The sequence below is a fragment of the Oncorhynchus nerka genome, linkage group LG11, assembly GCF_034236695.1.
Source record: "Oncorhynchus nerka isolate Pitt River linkage group LG11, Oner_Uvic_2.0, whole genome shotgun sequence".
NCBI classification, from domain to species: Eukaryota; Metazoa; Chordata; class Actinopteri; order Salmoniformes; family Salmonidae; genus Oncorhynchus; species Oncorhynchus nerka.
This window is the reverse complement of record NC_088406.1, coordinates 48,475,551-48,495,847: the sequence shown is the minus strand read 5'-3', so window position 1 is coordinate 48,495,847 and position 20,297 is coordinate 48,475,551. Positions and strand designations below refer to the sequence as shown.

The 20,297-nt window shown below is 41.0% G+C and overlaps 1 protein-coding gene across 2 annotated transcripts; it reads right to left on the bottom strand.

Annotated features, from left to right (window-relative positions):
- Window positions 1–11,551: 11,551 nt before the first annotated feature.
- LOC115137050 (protein YIF1B-like) lies at window positions 11,552–19,865 on the bottom strand. Of its 2 annotated transcripts, none has more exons than XM_029673067.2 (8): window positions 19,703–19,865; window positions 14,006–14,232; window positions 13,798–13,902; window positions 13,580–13,658; window positions 13,430–13,487; window positions 13,167–13,322; window positions 12,894–12,987; window positions 11,552–12,779 (listed from the first exon to the last, which is right to left on the bottom strand). In XM_029673067.2, the coding sequence occupies exons 1-8, from the start codon at window positions 19,767–19,769 to the stop codon at window positions 12,624–12,626; spliced, it is 942 nt and encodes a 313-aa protein (XP_029528927.1). In that variant the 5' UTR covers window positions 19,770–19,865; the 3' UTR covers window positions 11,552–12,623. The 2 variants fall into 2 exon arrangements, with proteins under 2 accessions (XP_029528927.1, XP_029528928.1); XM_029673068.2 differs by having other exon boundaries at window positions 19,727–19,865.
- Between the last annotated feature and the right edge of the window lie 432 nt (window positions 19,866–20,297).

The window sequence follows — 20,297 nt, the reverse complement described above, 5'->3', positions numbered from 1 at the left end:
TCTGTTCGAAATTGTTTAGCAAATAAAAATAAGGCCTTGCGCTTCACACTGTTTCGTAACCCCCTAGCATTAAGAGATAATATAGACAAAGACAAAACAACAAAGATTATATAAAAGTATAAACTGTAGTAGGATGAGTCAAAGACGTAGGAGCAGTGAACGTAAACGATAAGGAACCGAGATCTGCACCATTTAAGTCAATTTAAAGTGAAAATAGCTTATTCCATAACATTTGAAATGCAACTCAACTGGAAATTATGTTCAAGACCAAACCAAGTGTTCTTGTAGTACGAGAGACTAAAAACCCTCTTTAGTGTAATCAGGAACTATTCTGAGAAATCATACAAATAATAATTTAAATAAAAGGGTACTACTACTTTAAGTACATATGAAAACTGATCATAAAATAATTGAATAACAAAATGTTTTACATATAAACGTTCCTAAGACCTTTTTGGAAATAAGTATTAATAACTAAATAGAACAATAACCGTGTAAAGTCAGAGCAGACCTGTATGCCATTTAAAACAGTATCTTAGTTACTGTATACATAAAACATAAATTCAGCTTTCAATCTTCTTCGTAAGTTTATAAACAAAATAGGACTTCTGGTCATACAAGAACAAACTAATGAATTGAAATACCTGAGTATTCCTTTAAAATAGTCACCTGATACTTGTTAGGTAAACAACATAAGGAAAATGAGAATACCATGGCTGAAACCATCAATCAACCTGTTCCTTCTGGTGAGATTTTAGGGAGGAATATGGATTTCTGAACAGTTGATGAAACCTCGTCCTCCGACGAAGTAAGCAGCCTTCCCCTCACTTCGTGCTATCTTGATCGTTGGCCACAACTTGTTCCTTCTTTCTATGTCTTCCGGGCTGAGATGCTCGGCGAAACGCATACCATGGCTCTGAAGGAAGGCGTTCTTCCTAGCAGCTTTCCAGACAGCATCCCTGTAGAATCTGGTAGTGAATAGGATGATGATACCCCTGGGTCTTGAATCGCTTTGCTGTTGCTTCTTGCCGAGGCGATGTACAACGTCGATGTTATCACCAACTTTGTTGTTCTCTGCAGGCAAAACTTCATGGCAGATACGGATAGCCTCTCCTCGCACATCTTCATTCTCCACCTCTGGCAAGCCGTAGAGTCTCAGGTTCCATTTTCTTGTGTATTGTTCCAGATCAGTGAGACGTCTATGGTAGACATTGTTATTCTTTTCCACCCTTTCCACATTTTTTTCAACTTTTGTCACTCTCGTTTTCACATCATTAATTTCACCACATGCAAACTCCACAGTCTTTTTCAAGCCTTCGATAACCATGGTGTTCGCGGCTACCATTTTCTCAATGGCGTCACACCTGGAGTTGATGAGTAAGGAGAGGGTAGCCACGATGTCAGAGTTCATGTTGGGTTTTTTGGAGGGTGGAGGTTTGCACGGAGTAACCGGTAAAGAGGGGAATTCGTCATCTTCAGCATTCGAAAGCATGATATTATCCATAGGCCAGGTGTAGTTATGGCAGTTGTCTATAAGCACGTTTCTCTCTTGTTGATTAGCAATAGAACGGCTAACTTTTTCCTTTCTTTTTTTGTCACGACTTTGCATGGACATGCTGAAATAAATTATCCAATTATCATTCCAGTCACAGGAAAGGTCTTATATCTTGAACAAATAAAAATAATAATGACTAAACTTTTTTTTAAACAATTTTCACAATCTTTCTGAAGTTTGGTACGGAGCTCGGTAAAAAAGCGTCTGTTCAAGCAGCCATCTTGGCCAATCTCTACCGCGAACTGCGTCGTTCTATGAAATCAACATTGCGCGCGAGGTCGATGAAAACTCTACATTTTCACTTTGTTACGCTCACCCCTGCTGTTTTCCATCAACCCATACAGACCTTAAAGACACATTACTAGGGCCGGCACTTTAAACCTGTTGAAGAAATACCTGAAGGGTAAACCTTAACCATGAGCTATCCATAGGACTGTACAAAACATTGTACAAAGTAATAACATGTCTTTTGCACATCACCTTCACCCTTTCTGTCCCTTAACCTAAACTGTGCCTTGAACTCAACACTGAATACACATAGCCTACATAATACTCTGTATCACTGATATCAAATACTTTCAACAGGACATTTAGGAGTGTTGCTATGGGCTCGGACATGTCAGGTTCTCTGACAAGCATTTTCATGGCTTCAACAAGTCTCTTTACTGGTCTAACAACCCTTTCGTATCATGTACGTGTCCCACTACCCTCCTCTAAATTATTCTTAGAGCTTTGTGAATTGACTGTATCGTGGGACTTGTCCATAACAATGTATTTTAGGGGAGATAGTCTGCTGCTTCGGGCCTGCTCACTTGGGCCGACTTCACGGACCCTGATACTATTCTGTGTGGCTGATTTGCTTGTTTGAATTTGATCACTTGGGGCAAAGTCACTGACCCTTATACTGCTTTTGGAGGACTTTTCTATTTCATCAGCCAAGGGTTGCAAGCTATCATCCTCAGAGTGGCAAAGGTCTCCTTTCTGGGTCTCTGTCACAATTGCTCTGAAATACAGAATGCTCCATGTGACCAGAGTCACTAGTTCTAGATTCCTGCTCGCTTCTCCCATTGACTCGGTTTCTCCATTACACTCTTGTCCTATCAACGAGGACCCGGAAGCGTCCATAGCCTCGTCCGAAGACCTCTCGCATTACCAACCTTACTACAATGGCAGCAAATATTTTTTATGAATTCAGTACCACAAAATGAAAGGAAACTTCATTTATATCACCCCTTTTCCTGAAGTGAATGGTTTCTCCGACTACTCTACCGTGAACTGCAGCGTTATTTGATATCTACTGTTGTGGCCAAAAGTCTGCTGCCTCAGTTTGTATGATGGCAATTTGCATATACTCCAGAATGTTATGAAGAGTGATCAGATGAATTGCAATTAATTGCAAAGTCCCTCTTTGCCATGCAAATGACCTGAATCCCCCCAAAAACATTTCCACTGCATTTTAGCCCTGCCACAAAGGACCAGCTGACATCATGTTAGTGATTCTCTCGTTAACACAGGTGTGAGTGTTGACGAGGACAAGGCTGGTGATCACTCTGTCATGCTGATTGAGTTCGAATAACAGACTGGAAGCTTCAAAAGGAGGGTAGTGCTTGGAATCATTGTTCTTCCTCTGTCAACCATGGTTACCTACAAGGAAACACATGCCGTCATCATTGCTTTGCATAAAAAGGGCTTCACAGGCAAGGATATTGCTGCCAGTAAGATTGCACCTAAATCAACCATTTATCGGATAATCAAGAAAATCAAGGAGAGCGGTTAAATTGTTGTGAAGGCTTCAGGGCGCCCAAGAAAGTTCAGAAAGCGCCAGGACCGTCTCCTAACGTTGATTCAGCTGCGGGATCAGGGCACCATCAGTACAGAGTTTGCTCAGGAATGGTAGCAGGCAGGTGTGAGTGCATCTGCACGCACAGTGAGGCGAAGACTTTTGGAGGATGGCCTGGTGTCAAAGAAGCCACTGATTGTGTTATGCTGTAGATACTTCTGTGAATGTCTGAACATTGCATCCAAAAATAAACTGCTCACTTTGGACATAACTTTAAGGACTGTGTTTGTGCAAAATGTTTCTGAAAAACGTGTGGCCAGCTCAAATGCTGGTTGCTGCGTTATTCGAAACTGTCCGTTCGAGAAAAGTGTTCTAAATGAGCATTCTAATCACACCGGTTAGATCGTATGTTACAGGGACCACTGTAGAATGATCACACCCTTGTGTTGGTACGTGTGAAAAGGTTAAAGGTCTGCGCACATCGGCTATGGAGAGCGTGATCACACAGTCATCTGGAACAGCTGGTGCTCTCATGCATGATTCAGTGTTGCTTGCCTCAAAGCGAGCATAGAAGTAATTTAGCTCATCTGGTAGGCTCGTGTCACTGGGCAACTCACGGCTATGTTTCTCTTTGTAGTCCTGCCACATCCAATGAGCATCAGAGCCGGTGTAGTAGGATTCAATATTAGTCCTGTATTGATGCTTTGCCTGTTTGATGGTTCGTCTGAAGGTATAGCGGGATTTCTTATAAGCTTCCGGATTAGTGTCCCTCTCCTTGAAAGACGTTGTCAATGCACTTATTGATGAAGCCGGTGACTGAGGTGGTAGACTCTTCAATGCCATTGGATGAATCCCGGAACATATTCCAGTCTGTGCTAGCAAAACAGTCCTGTAGCATAGCATCCACGTCATCTGACCACTTCTGTATTTAGCGAGTCACTGGTACTTCCTGCTTTAGTTTTTGCTTGTAAGCAGGAATCAGGAGGATATAATTATGGTCAGATTTGCCAAATGGAGGGTGAGGGAGAGCTTTGTATGCGGAGTAAATGTATCTGTGTGTGGAGTAAATGTGGTCTAGAGTTTTTTTTCCCTCTGGTTGCACATGCGACATGCTGGTAGAAATAAGGTAAAATGGATTTAAGTTTGCCTGCATTAAAGTCCCCGGCCACTAGGAGTGCCGCTTCTGGATGAGCATTTTCTTGTTTGATTATGGCCTTATACAGCTTGTTGAGTGCGGTCTTAGTGCCAGCATCGGTTTATGGTGCCGATGGCATTAAGAACTGCAGTGCTGCTGGGTTTTTCACCCTCAACACTCAATCATGTGTATCAAGAATTGTCCAACATCCAAAGGACATCAAACCAACATGACACAACTGTGGGAAGCATTGGAGTCAACATGGGCCAGCATCCCTGTGGATTGCTGTCGACACCTCGTAGAGTCCATGCCCCAACTAATTGAGGCTTTTCTGAGGGCAAAAGGGGGGTGTAACTCAATGCTAGGTGTTCCTAATGTTTGGTTTACTCGGTGTAAATGTTGCATTGAGACATTATGGCTGCTTACACAAGACTAGACACTCCTGAATAATGAGTTAATGTGCTTGTTTGAAACTCTTCTAACATGCATTTCATGAACATCATTTCCCCACATTACATTTTCGTGATAAATTTCAAAGCCAGACGTGTATCATACAATGTTATTATGTGTCCCAGTCCATACACCTGGTTCTTCTTTTCAGGGTGGGGGTTCGGGAGGAGTTTTGTGAAGAAGTCAGGCAGGTTTCAAGATAGACAAGGTAAAGCTGAGACTCCTTCTCTGAATCCCCTTCAAATCAACTGTCAACTAAACCAGGCCTGGAAGATTGACAGTGAAGACTCCCTAGTGGCCATTGGCGGCCACTATGGTCTAAGCATACTTTGAGCACCGAAGTGGCCAACCGGAGAAGGCAGTCTTTCAGTGCCTCTTCTGCTGCGATGGACAAAAATACAACTCATCCGCTGTTAACAGCATCAACTCTGACCACTATAAAACAGCTGACATCATGTGCGAAGTCCCCAACCAAATAGCACTTTACATTCAAGACTTTCATATCAGTCTTGAACCGGAGGGCCCGGAACGAGTTCTTCCCCTATGAGTTCACTGTCTGCATCTCGCCATTGTTTGACTTTGATAATGTCCTGCAGATGGTGCAGACCCTGGAGATGTGTCGACTGTTGGACGTGCAGCGGGTGGCAATCTACAGGAACAGCTGCAGCAGAGCTGCTCAGAGAGTCCTGGGCCACAATGTGTAGAGAGACTTCGTCAAGGTCATCGACTGGCCTGTGACCTCATACCTCAACCTGTCCAAGGGGTGGCAATGGACCCATTCCCCAGGAGACCTGCACTACTATGGGCAGATCCCTGCAGTGAATGACTGCATCTATCTCTACATGTACCAGAGCCGCTACGTGGCCTTACAGGACATTGATGAGCTCATCATGCCACACAGCATGGACAGCTGGGGTGAACTCCTGCCACAGCTTGAGATGGCATACGGCCCAGATGTGGGTTTTCAGTTTGAAAACAATGTGTTCCTCTCCACAGTAAAACAGAGTGACCAATCCACTTAGACAGACTGGTAAGGGGTCCCAGGGGTCAATATTATGGAGCATGTATATCAGGAGCACAACAACTTTAAGATCATTGTGAACTCCTGAGCTGTGTTTAGCATCACTGTACACACTCTTCTGCAATCAAAGATGGGCAGTGTTTGTGTAGACCGCAGCGTTGCCCGGATCGACCATCAGAAAGCCCGTAAAAACAGACCTGTCACAGGAGCAGCTCATACTGGACCAACGCCTCTTCAACTATGTTGACAGTTTGGTACCTGCTGCATCTGAAGTCCTAAAAAAAATATTGCGGAATTAGCTTGAGTTTTGCAGCTAATATAGCAGGGGGAGCATAACACACCACCGATAGAGAGGGAGGTAGTTGAGAGGGGTTCTCTCTTACTGTAACACGAGGGACGTCATTGCATGGTGCTAAGCATCATCATCCACTAGTGTTTTGTCCAAATGACCAACAGACTGGACAGTTTGTCATGGAACCTGTGGCACTGGTAACATGTGAAGATATGATTCAATTCATAATTTTAACATATTGGAAATATACACTGACTGTACAAAACATTAGTAAAATTCCATGACAGAGTGACCAGGTGAATGCTATTGTCCCTTATTGATGTCACCTGCTAAATCCACTTCAATCAGTTTATATGAAGTGGTGGAGACAGGTTAAAGAAGGATTTTTAACCCTTGAGACATGGATTGTGTAAGTGTGCCATTCAGAGGTTGAATGGGAAATACAACATATTTAAGTGCCTTTGAATGGGGTATAGTAGATGCTAGGCGCACCAATTTGAGTGTGGGCTGTTGAGTGTAGGTTTTTCAAGCACAACAGTTTCCCGTGTGTATCAAAAATGGTCTACCTCCCAAAGGACATCCAGCCAACTTTACACAAATGTGGGAAGCACTGGAGTGAATAAGTGCGAGCATCCACGCACCAACGAATTGAGGCTGTTCTGACGGCAAAACAGGGTGCCTCTGAATATTAGGAAGGTGTTCCTAATGTTTTGTAGGCTCAGTATATATAATTCATTTAGATTGCCTCCAAATATGTTGTTTGCACACTGCTTTCTGACCCTGGACATCAAAATAAGAGTATTTGCAGGAAAATGGAGAGATGGTACGGCCATTTGTGGTCTACAGCTTTCTTCAGAGAGACCCTCACAACCATGACAAATAATAATATGATATCCCTGGGTTTGACTCTGTTCACCATGGGGTAGGTGATTTTTACTACTCAGGAATGGTCTGTAAAGCAATTGTTTAGTAAGAGAGACTAGGCAACAGACACCTGCAGTCCAAATTTGAGCACTGACCTCTTCATCCCAATCCACAGGTCCAAAACATTTGTACTGAATGCTTTCTCTGAGCCCCCGGACCAATAACATGATCATCCGTCTCATCTCCACCGTCACCATTGTCCCCATCTTAAACAGGGTACCAAGAGTGTCCGGCTTCCCTGTCGAGCCTTGACAGAAGAGGCGTTACAACGAAGACAAAGTGGGTCTGGTGGAAGTAGTTCCCGATGCCCTCATCAAGGTCTTCCAGGTGTGGTATCGAGACCCGTAACATAAACTCATGCAAATAATAACAGTGAAAAAGTAACAGTGAGAACAAAAACCACAGACAACTAAATTACCATCAAACACTCATGGATTAATTTTAAACACACGGTAAAGGGGGACGGGAAAAGGGTCTGAGCTGGAACCAAGGAAAGAAACAAATATCCAAAAACACCCCTAAGTTAGACTAGCCTACCTCAATACAGCTAACTAACCAAAAATACAGCGGGTGGTCCGCCCGGTTCTAGGGTATTTAGACAAAGTATTCCTATGGGTAGTGTATGCCCATGGGCAATTTGTCTTGGTACCCCCTTTTCCCACCATCAAACAAACAGTCAATCACCATAATAAAACAATACTCACAGGATTCCGGACAAATGTGACATGTATGAACAAAAACCAAAAGAGAGCTCAATCCAACAGAGCGAGAGCGAGATATAGCGAGACACAGAGAGATCGAACTCCAGAGAAAACAACTGATTGGGGTTTTAAACCAAGGGAAAGGATATGATAGGGTAAGAGAAAAGGAGCAGGTGTCTTCTGATTGGGGAATGATGATTGCCACCTGTGAGGGGAGAAGGAGAGAAAAGAAAACACACAGGATACCTGTATCCGTAACACTGCACTAATGTGGCCATATTCCTGCGCTCAACGACTGTGTACAGTAACATGCACCAGACCAAGTATCTCCTCCTCCATGAACCATGATCATCGTCCCTGTGGACAACAACACCAGAGGGGAGCTCCTGAGCACTCTGGAGGGGATATACGGAAACAAGGTCAACTTCTACTTTGAAAACAATGTTTTCCCCATCCAGGGGACTCATGAAAGCAGCATGTACAACCTGTCAGTGGGCCACCATCCCCAACGTTAACTTACTCCAGCATGTCCTGTAAGAGCCCATCCTCAAGTCCCACTACACAACAGAGAATCTAATCACCAACCCCATTACTTTTTGAGATCTCAGTGCAAGGGCGTGGAGAGGCAGAATGTCCGGACTTTAGAGGTGACCTCCCATCTCGGCAGGCTCTATCATATCCTCGGGTGGAAGAACGCCAAGCTGAAGATCAGTGATTTGGTCAAGGATGAGGGACTGTCTAAACTCTACATCTAATCATTGTTTCTCTTCAGTTGAGTTCTTCATTTAGGTGTTTTAAGCAGAATCGTTGTTTAAAACTGATTCATTGCATGATATTTTGAGTGATAAATAGTCCAGACCTCATTGTGGAACGTGACTGGTAGCAACCAGACATTTCTTATGATACGCCATTCACCACAGAAAAATGTACCATCATAGGATGTGCTTCTTATCAGGAAAGAAACATAATGCTATTGTGAATAGGAAAATGCTTTGATCTAGTCATGAAGCTGCACAAGGCAGTTGTACTGGTGTCACATTTGTCAGAGGCATGAGATGTAGAATGGAAAATATTCAGACGCCTGCTGTGACTTACCTTACTCAATATTTTTGATGTGATGTTTTGTCTATCTTGTTGGTAATAAACAAGTTAGACAAAACTTGTACATTATGAGAAACTCCTTTCTGGTACTTACCTCAAATAATTTAGCACAATTGCTAACTACTTGGTACCAAATGGTACATAGTGACACTTGTGTCAATGAATCTCAAATAAAACCAATGTGTAATTATTATGCAGTTCTTAGAAACAACTTGTTAAAATGGTGATTAGCTATCTAACTATGGTAAATACTGGGCTGTAAAATAAAGGGTTATCAAAGGTTATCACCTTTGTTCAACACAGCATTGAATGCAATGGATCACGGCGTATAACTGAAAAACAAAATCTCTGTTGTTACAGACATGATTCAGCAGATTCACAGTTTCTTCATATAAATAATCACCATCTAATTATTTTCCCAGGTGATGTGGTTCTAAATGATATATAACCATAATGAATAATTTAGACTGTATGAGTTTTTAGATCACATTTTCTCTTGTAAGAAACATTGCAGTGATGTTCTTTTGAGTTTGCATTCCATTATTAAGGAAACGGCGATATAAATATTATATGTACATGTAATATCATTCAGGGGCTTTGGAGAACATACTCTTAACTGTGAATCTGGAGATACATTGACTTGCAATATTGGGCACCACTTCTCGTTTTAGAAACCTATCGATGACTCTGAAAAAAAAAACATGAATCAAAGCAGATGGATAAATTATATTTGGTTGTCTACGGAGAGTTTCTGTAGACAGACATGTAGAGAATAATATTTTTCGGAGAAGTAAAACCACACTGTGTTTTTCTTCCATAATGTCACTACCTAATCAGACTACCTACAGCCATCTTTATGAGGCATAACTGATCTCATTTTACACCTTGAGTGGTTGAATGGCAAAGTAAACATAATTCCAAATCATATTTTTGTATGGAGATCCCCTGACATATGTAGATGAGTCTTTCTCAGAACATGGTCAGAAACCCATTTAGTAGTAGTAGTAGTAGTAGTAGAAGTAGTAGTAGTAGTAGTATAAGTAGTAGTGGTAGATTTGATTATTTTCTCTCATTCATGGACTAAGTTGTACACCAATTTGCAATCATGGATTATTATTAAATACAACACAATGCAAAAAGATACAATATATACAAAACAATAATACTCCATCAACAATGTTTGGGTCGCAGCAGAAAAGCGCAGTGCCTGACAAGTATATGGTATAATGTGTAGGCCTAATTTTCCACCTGTACCTTTAGATCAAGCCAGAACGAATGGCGGGCAGATGGTGAATAGTCCATTTCAGTTGCTATAGGCCTATCAGGTTTGAAAATAATACATTGGTATTAGAATATATTAAAATTGAAAAGGATTACATTGTATCATATTATGTTCTGTGAATCTTTGAGCATTTTCCAGCTATCAATGAAGTGCAGAAGGCACATAGTTTTCTGTAAAAGTGAACGAGGCCACTGTCCAATGTAATATAGGTTTCGATACAAAGGACTATTTAGGCTACTTAGATTGACATTTTATGATTTTATGAAGCCATTTGCTTTACATGCGTGCTCCTTTTATTGATTGCCACTTTTATCCAAGCATTTTCATAATTTGACCACCCGTCTTGCGATAGGTTATCATATTCAGGTTACGTTAGCGATTTATGACTGATCCAATTATTTGGAGGAAACTCAACCATGTTTGTATTCACTTTTTTCATTTAGTGCTGTTTAGGTCCATACTAAATGTGATTTACAATACAAGATTTCAATAATATGAAGACAACATCCATGGTAAAGAACAACCCTGTCCAGAACTGTTTGGATAACGCGTTGTGTCATTCTGAGATGCACTTTGTAGCCTACTCTGGAACTCAACTTGTTTCGTTTTTTACTGTGTGCATTAAGGCCTTTACGTGTCATTTATACTTATACTGTGAAATAATTCTATTTTGTACATACATCCAGATATTCAGCTCGTTTGTGCGGTGATGTTTTACATCGTTGGATAACAAAAGTAGACTGTAATGATCAGTATAAAACTAAAACTGTGCGGTTTTCTGTCAATTTATACAGCTTGTGTCATAACGGAAGGTCCAAGTCAGGTTGAATGAATTTGCATTCAGGGATGGACCATGGCATCTGGGCACAATGCGGACGCAGTGGCAGATAAGATACACATTTTATTACCATGTGTAGACACAACACATCTTGATCCGATAGCAATCCACGATGACAACCACATGTTAATGTAAAGTGTAAATCATGGCTTTTGTTATCTGATTGTGCCATGTGACAGAGTATGATGCATCTGGTTTGGAATGGCGACTCTCAAGAGTTGGATCAAGATTGACAGGAACATCTGTCAAATACATCTGCTTATGTCAAGATAAACAGGATTTATCATATCATCCTAACTTGGGGCAGAGTGGGAAAGGGGCTAAGGTGTTAATCTTACATAGATACAACCAGACCGTGAAAGCTTATTTCCTGTTGGATCAACAGAAATCAAAGTTTGAGTGTGTGTTAGTGATATTGGACATAAGACATATTCAGCTTCATAAGTTACATTTTAAAAAGCTATAAAAAATGTGCACCCCAGTTTCAATTTATTTATCAGGCTGTAGAGAGCATAAGAGGATCCATGTTATTACGTTTCTGTATATCAATTATTCATAAAAGCAATTGAAGCATGGCAACGCAACACCATTTTAGCATATTTCTAGTAACAAGCCTACATTTCAAATGAAAGTTAGTAATTATAACATCTAAACCTCTGTATATTTTTTTCCTGTTCCCTTTTCCAGTTTGAACATGAATATCAATTACAGTGTCATATGCTCATGTTTTTTTGTCAAGCTTATTTAAAAAAGCATCAGCTGTAATGTAAGATTTCTTAATGGCTTTGTTACATGATAGAAAGCCTTTATTTGGGCTTCAGTTTGTGTCACCAAGACGTCAGACATGTACAACATTTTTCTCCTTCCTATTTACAAACACATCCACAAATCTGTTTAAATACATCACATCCTATGAATGAGGATAGAGTGCTTTTTTTGTGTTCACTGGACGGTGCAGGCAAATTACGCTAAAGCCTTTCAGTCAACGTAAGTGTGTAACGCAAGAACGCAGTCAGTCAAAATGGCTTCCCTGCGTAGTTGTGACACCTTACAAATTTTAGGCTGCAAATTCTGCAATGCAATCCTGCAGGACAGCCAATTTGCGTAGCTCATTGCGTTGCATACTTACATAGGCTATACATTTGCCTTAACTGTGCTTCTATCCTTGGCTCAGTCAAAGCTTTGGAGATTGAGGGCCCAAGCTAGATTGCTAATATACAACCATATGTTCACAAATGCTTAGAAAACATAATTGACTAAATTACAGTATACAAAACATGGCAAGCCAGTCAATTATTCTTTTTAGACAATTACATTAAAAAAAATATACAAAAAGACAAGTCAAAATCCTACTGTTACAGTTGTGCTGTGAGACTTGGCAATGCTGATTCCACAAAGCCATTTGTGTGTTTTTATTTATCTGTGCAAGTGTCCCGCACCTCCGCAGCGAATGGTTGGGAGAGGTGATGGTCAGTGAACAGTCTCATCTTTCCATAGAGAGGTAGTGTCTTGTAAGATGAAACGCTCCTGGTCAGCTCGTGGTCTTACCCGACCAGGTGATAGGTCAACCAGTACATGAATATGGGCTGGGCGGCTGCGATGGACATGGTCAGGTACATCCTCAGCTGGTTCCTGGCCCCGTGGATCAACACGCCTTGGGCTGCTGCCTCAGACAGGAGCTTTAGTCTCAATGTGCGGATCTGAAGAGAGGACCAAGGGAGGGAGCAAAAATGTAGCTTGTAAACCTGAGTGCAGTAGTCAAGGCACTGGCAGGAGTAAATTAGATTCTAAAGTTAGCTCTTCCTGCTACTCACCATGAAGATGAAGATGGATATACAGCACCACAGCAGCGTTAGGTAATAACCCGTTCGACCAAATAGTAACCCTGCCACGACCCCTACAATCATCCTGCACACACAAGGGAATCCTTCACAATTCATCCGAGTAGTCGATGTGTCATCATGTCGATACAACTTTTAAAAAATTATTTTTTATTTTAAATCAGACGACATCAAAGTTGAAAGACAGGAAAATCCAGAACCACAAAGTCATACTAATCATGTCAGAGAGCGAGAGACCATCCGTACCCCACATATTTGTATCCGGAGAAGGCCACAAGGTCGATGGTGGTGAGGTCTGTGTTGACTGTGACCAGGTAGAGACTGAGGAGGACAGCCAGCACCTCCATGATGAGCCACACCAGGGCCGAGCTGGCCTGCATGCCCAGGATCTCAGGGGTAAACCTAGAGACAGACGGGAGGTTGAGATAGATACAAGTTTCAGGATACTATTTATACAGAAAACTGGGAAGAAAGTTGCAAAAAAGTGAGTGGAAGTGGACCACCTTTACCTGTTCTGTGTTCCAAGTGCTAACCCAGACACCAGGATGTATGTGATGAAACCCATTGCTGCAAAACAACATAAAAAAAACAATAGGCTAGTTGTGAGTCTTATTAGTTTGGTTCAGTCAGGGTGGTAGACCTGACCAAATCTCTTTTACCTGGAATGTACAAGTCAGGAGCGTTGATATCAAAGCGTGGAGCCACTGGGGTGTCCTGTTGGTAGCGCACTTCCCAGTTCTAAAACACAAAAACATACATCTTCTTTAGTCACCCAATCAATGAGTGTCATCCTAGGGCGTAGGTTCAGTATCAGCTTGGTAGCTCGGAGTCTGGACATGGATACAAGCAATATGAACAGATGGCGACCAGATCTTACCTGGTGCATGTAGGGGAAGACGAGCAGTCCGAGTTTCTTGCCCACGTAAACTGTGTCCACAGCAAAGTAATACTTCAGTTTGGAGATGGGGAGGAAACGATCCAGCTGTAGATTAAATGGAGCAAAACCAAGATGATTTAGCCTTTCTTAATGTTGCTACTTACTAACTGGTACCACAACTATTTACAATCAGTACCATGAGTCTTACATTTTTGTCTACCAAGTCTTTGCCCTGGCTGGCCAGGCTGCTTCCATACGCCATGGCCAAGTTGGACATGGGGTCTGAGAGGAGGGTCTGGCCGGGGTAGCCCATCGCCCCAACACCCTGGCCCGGGAACCCAGCGGGCTCCACCCCCGGCGCTGCGCTGGTGTCGTCAAACAGCTGGCTGGGATCTGTTCTGTCCTTTGACGTGTTCCTCATCCTCAATTTGGGATCTATTACACAAGAGGAGGACGAAACCACATTCTGGTCAGTGGAGTGGGGGATACAGACCGCAAGTACTGCGCAACACATGCATGCATCGTTAATAGCTGTGATGTTATGTGAAGTTGTAAGGAGACAAACATGGCAATCTTCCAATGCATTTGAAGGACCAACATTTGTTTTGCTGCAAAAGAAGGAGCTATGCAGTGCACTTTGACACGTAGCAGCAAATAGCCTGGACGAATCAGACAGTGCCAATAATGGGGTCTCTGCATTCCATGTGTAAGACAAACCCTGCTCTCAGTCATAAATTCTGGGTGTGTTTTATCCCCTGAGGGCAGAATGGTCCCATCATCACACACTAAGCAGAAGGACATCCTTACGTCACCCCAGCCTCTTCCTATCAATTTATGCTTTGTCCTTCTTTCACAGACATTCATTGGCCTGCACTGTAGACTAATCGTATTATTACTGCTTAACAACAGGATCCCTTGAGATTAGGAACCTCCTCCTCAAGGAGAGATATCTGGCTAGAAGTCAGCCAGAACAAGTAGGCTCTATTTCAAAATGGACCAAAGAAACATTCAAAACAAGGACACATTTATAGATCTTCGCTTGGGGTCTACTGTCGAGCTGGGTCGATAAACCCCAAAATTAACCAAACCAAGGATTTATCGAGGACATTTTACTGATATCGATAATAATGATAATTAGCTTTGTGATGTTTAATGAAATAAGTCTGCTAATATGGGCTATTGCTAACTGGGCAAATGGTACAATATTACAAGTAGTAGTTTTAAAGGGTCATGTAAAAAACTGGTGCACACTAATGTCTAAGTTATCATTCAATTCATCATTATCCTGACAATTGAGTAAATTTACAGTGATAATCACCCAGCTCTAGTCTACTGTATCAAAAAAGCTTAAAAGCCTATAGGCCTAAATAATTAAATACAATGTTGGTTATGCAGAAGCACATCTCTTAATATCTATAATTCTATTTCTGACATTTTCATGGGTAGGCCTATTGTTTCCTATCCTTTACAAAATCAGTAAGTTTACCATGGTGCTCTTAGCCCTTCTCATGACTCCAATTTACATTCCATTACAGTGGAGCCAATCCTCGTCCCATTTTGCCTTGTGAGTGAAATGGCCCGGCGCGCCGACGCTGGCCAAATGCGCTGTCTAAACTCAATACGGCTCACTGGCGATATGGTTTTGGAAACAGTTGGAACTTAACTTTCATATAAGTGACAAAATAATTGTTCAAATACAAAAGATACACTTGCTGTACACAATTTAGGAGAGGAAATGTGAAATGGAATTGTCCAGTGGAAATGTGAGAGGATGTGTCGTAGCCGAGGCGGTGTGTGAAAACACCTGGGTGCAACTTTGCTAAACTGTGCACAGTAAGTGTATATTATTTGAAAGATTCTTTCTCTCATATGAAAGTTATGTTCCAAAGGTTTCCAAAACCGTATTGCTAGCAAGGATTAATAAAGTTTCAAAAAGTTTATGAAATGTGTATTTATTGCAGATTTCAAAAGTGCTATGTGTTCTTTTCTGCAAAATCCTCTAGAGGGCTGAATTTGAAAAAAACTATACCGGATACCAAACGATACCACGGCAAAAATAAATAAAAAGAAAGTGGGGAGGAGGATTGCGATTTCCCCTAGTATATTTATTCCCCTAGTATATTTAAAATCACACCTTTTTTTAACAGAAAAACAACAAAACTGGATGTTCTAAGTCCACAACAATGCTTAAACACTTTAGAGGACAATTGTTTTTGAAAATTATATATTTTTGTGTAGTCACCCTTTAATTCAGGTGCGCGCCAGCCAGTTGTGTTTGGCTAGCCGTGTTTCTGTAGCGCATATGTGATGGGAGTTTTCAAAACAAATGGCCACTGGATTGATGCAAATAATTAGGTCTGCCAGGCATTTTTAATTACCTTTTATTTGCTTTTCCATCTACCTGAAAACGGTTAGCACACAGGCTCATCTGGTTGTGTATTCTACATCACGATAAAAAAAAATTGGGCATACTACAAATTATATTTCATGCGAAGTTGTCCAATAAGACCTCATTGAGTTGTTTGGCAGTTATATTGGAAAAAGGCTTCTGTGGTTGTAATGCGTGAATTCTGTGATGGCCCTGTATCTACAAATATTGTTAAACCCCTGTTCTAGCTGTGTGTGTGCAATTTGGTGCCTTTATCACCAAAGTCACAATCAATAAACACAGCTGCCCCATTATATGGAATGTTATGTCTATGCTTCCAACATTCTAATGCCAATGGCACAATATACAAAACTAGTTATAGCTGGTGCTTTTAAAAGGTTGGTTATATTGTATATCATTTGAAAAGGTAATTTCATGACCTTTCAGAACCACTTGTCAAACAAAGTTTAAAATGTATCAGGGTTTCCTTTTTAAAGCCATTTATACAGGCAATTCTAAAACGTACCCTTAGAGGTCAAAGTTACATTGGCCTGAACATTCCCGAAAATATGTCGGATGGATAGCTGTGAATCTATGCTTTCCAATGATATATGATTAAAGGGTATAAGTGAACAACAACTTGCTGTATATTGACATTGTTTGTCATAGGGTAAAATCCCTATGGGAAAATTGAATGGGGTGGGAGTGATGAAAGAAAGTGATAACACACAGAAGGCTAACATTGCTGCGCTGCTCTCACATTTTCCAACTCTAGGGACATAGACCTTAAAAAAAAAAATCACTAAGAGTGTCGGCCCAAGTGAGCCTAACCGACCCCCCTGGCTCATGGCTACCTTGGATTTTTGAGAGATTGGGGGCTCTATCATAGAGCATATGCCCATTCATTTCCATTGCATCAAACAACTTCCTATATATAGTATTATAGAGCAGAATGAATCACCAACTCAGTCAATAGTACTACCTAGGCTTGTTATGGAGCGGTCCAGGAAGTCAGCCACCAGGTCCTACAAATCCCAAGTTCAATTGCACAAGATGCGGCCAAATTGGGACACCCATTAGTAGGCCATTGTTGGGCTTACCACAGCGGTGCCAGTTATTTTAGCAAGTACAATGTCTTCAGAAAGTATCCACACACCTTTACTTTTCCCACATTTTGGTTGTGTTACAGCCTGAATAAAACATTTATTAAATAGTGATTTTGTGTCACTGATCTACACACAATACCCAACAATGTCAAAGAGAAAGTTAGTTTGTAGTCATTTTTGGACATTTATAAAAAAGCTGAAACACCTAGAGTCAATAAGCATTCAACACCTTCGTTATGGCAAGCCTAAATAAGTTCAGGAGTAAAATGTGCTTAACAAATCACATAAAATGCATGGACCACCAATAGTGGTTAACATGATTGTTTTGAATAACTATCCCATCTCTGTACCCAACAGTAAGGTTCCTCAATCTAGTAGTGAATTTCAAGCACAGATATAACTGCAAAGACCAGGGAGGTTATTCAATGCCTCGTAAAAAATGGGTACTGATTGGTAGATGTGTAAAAATAACAGAAGCAGATGCTGAATATCCATTTGCTCATGGTGATGTCATGAATTAGGCTTCGGATGGTGTATCAATACACCCAGTCACTACAAAGATAAAATCGTCCTTCCTAACTCAGTTGCCGGAGAGGAAGGAAACTGCTCAGGGATTTCACCATGAGGCCAATGGTGATTTTAAAACAGTTATAGAGCTTAATGGGTATGATATGAGAATTGAGGATGGACCAAAAACCTTGTATTTAATCCACAATACTAATCTAAATGACAGTGTAAAAAGAAGGAAGCCTGTACAGAAAAAAATATTTCAAAACATGCATCCTGTTGAAAACAAGCCACTTAAGTAATACTACAAAAAAATGTTGCAAAGAAAAATTAACTTTTTGTCCTGAAAACAAAGGTGTTATGATTGGTGCAAATCCAACACAACACATCAATTACTGAGTACCACTCTTCATTTTTTCAAGCATGGTGGTGGATGCATCATGTTATTGGTATTGGGGCTTTACTTGACTAATCGTGACCTAGCGACTCCTTGTGGTGGGCCGGGTGCCTGCAAGCTGACACTAGTCGCCAGCTGAGCAGTGTTTCCTCCAACACATTGGTGCGACTGGCTTCCGGGTTAAGCTGGCGGGTGTTAAGGAGCGCGGTTAGGTGGGTAATATTTCGGAGGACGCATGACTCCCCCTTTGCCTCTCCTGAGACCGTTGGGGAGTTGCAGCGAAGAGACAAGATGGAAATTGGGGAGAAAAAAGGGGGGTAAAAAATTCATAAATAAATATTAAAAAGTAACAGAATACAGCAATAAGCACAGTCAAAATCCCAGAGGAAAACCTGGTTGTCTGTCTAGCAATAATCAACAAGCAACTTGACAGAGCTTGAAGAATTTAAAAAAGAATAATGGGCAAATATTGCACAATCCAGATGTGAAAAGCGCAAAGATTTACCCCATAAGACTCACAGCTGTATTCACCACCAAAGGTGCTTTTACAAAGTATTGACTCAGGTGTCTGAATACTTAATGTCAATCAAGTATTTCTGTACTTCATTTCCCGAGTGGCGCAGCTTTCTAAGGCAATGCATCTCAGTGCAATATATATACAGTACCGGTCAAATGTTTTAGAACACCTACTCATTCAAGGGTTTGTCTTTATTTTTACTATTTTCTACATTGTAGAATAATAGTGAAGACATCAAAACTATGAAATAACACATATGGAATCATGTAGTGACCAACAAAAAAGTGTTAAACAAATCCAAATATATTTTATATTTGAGATTCTTCAAAATAGCCACCCTATGCCTTCATGACAACTTTTGACAGAGAGACAAAGAGAGAGAATTCAGGATGTAACACAAAATGTGGAACAAGTCAAGGGGTGCTAAATTACTAAAAAATGTAATGTATGAATACTTCCTGAAGGTGGCTACTGTAGCTCTGTTTTGGGAACAAGTTCTGATTGGACACTGGCCGGAGACCAACAAGAACCTAACGTTAGCTAACATAACCAGAGGCACAGTCCCATGACCCGATTTAGAAGCAATGCGGGCAGTACGTAAAGGCTTGATACAAGAAAACGTAACTCTAGAGAGCGAATAGCGCGACCTTCTAACGCAAACCCTAATAATGTAGCCCGAAACTGATCAGACATGTTTCAGGTTCTCTGTCTACATAGAATATGAAAACCTATTTGGTGATATTATCTAATGTGGCTAACCACGAGCAAGCTAGCTAACTTAGTCTTGTGCAACATGGTGTCAGCTAGCTATATTAGCAAGAAATGTGCTTTTATGATTGATAACACACAAGATATGACAAAACAATAGTTGTCTACATTTGCCAGGTGGTTAGTTTTGGTTTGAAGAGCAGACATGGAGTGGGTTAGCTTACTAGCTAGTTATTAGCATGCCGGTTAACTAGCTAGCATACGTTAGCTTGATTTCTCGGTCAAAAAGCAAGACATCTTACCAATCCTTTGACCAAGTAACTTACACTGTGTGAACCCACTTTGGGTTGCTGTGTAATCCATGTCCATCAATTATTACAGGTAATTTGGGATATCGTCTCTAAAAACGCTGATATGAAACCATTCAATAGGCTTCTACAAAATTTGACACAGCCACACCCATGTGTCAACTGGCCAATGATATTATCATACAACTAAAAAAAAGACAAAGGCGTTCCTGGTAAAATGTGGACCAATCGAAATAATCACTATAATTATTTACTTACGCAGGGAGGACAACTCCGTGAAATCCTTTTTCGTTGTTAGTTACAGTACATAACACTATGTTAACTTTAGTACTTTACACCACTGATTTTCACCTATATTTTTTGGCACATTACATCTCCTGCACAGTAATGTGCAGCTGTATTGCATCCTTAGCAGGAATATTTAGATTCCAATCAGGTTATGATATAGAGTGCATCTGTTTCTAATGGGCAATGGTGTTCTAATGTCTTGCTGCGTTCAAATGAGGTATCCTGCACGTTTTCAATTTAAGTCAACATTTTCTATTACTGCTCAGTTGAATTTACTTCACATTTAGGTAGCCAATTTAAT

Bases quoted from the DNA above. Each gene is read 5' to 3' on its own strand.
- LOC115137050 (XM_029673067.2), bottom strand. From the start codon at position 19,769: ATGGACATGGATTACACAGCAACCCAAAGTGGGTTCACACAGTGTAAG. The intron at 14,233-19,702 runs GTAAGATGTCTT...CTTGTGTAATAG, and splicing joins GTTACTTGGTCAAAGGATTG to ATCCCAAATTGAGGATGAGG. The intron at 12,780-12,893 runs GTGAGTAGCAGG...TCCTCTCTTCAG, and splicing joins TATCCATCTTCATCTTCATG to ATCCGCACATTGAGACTAAA.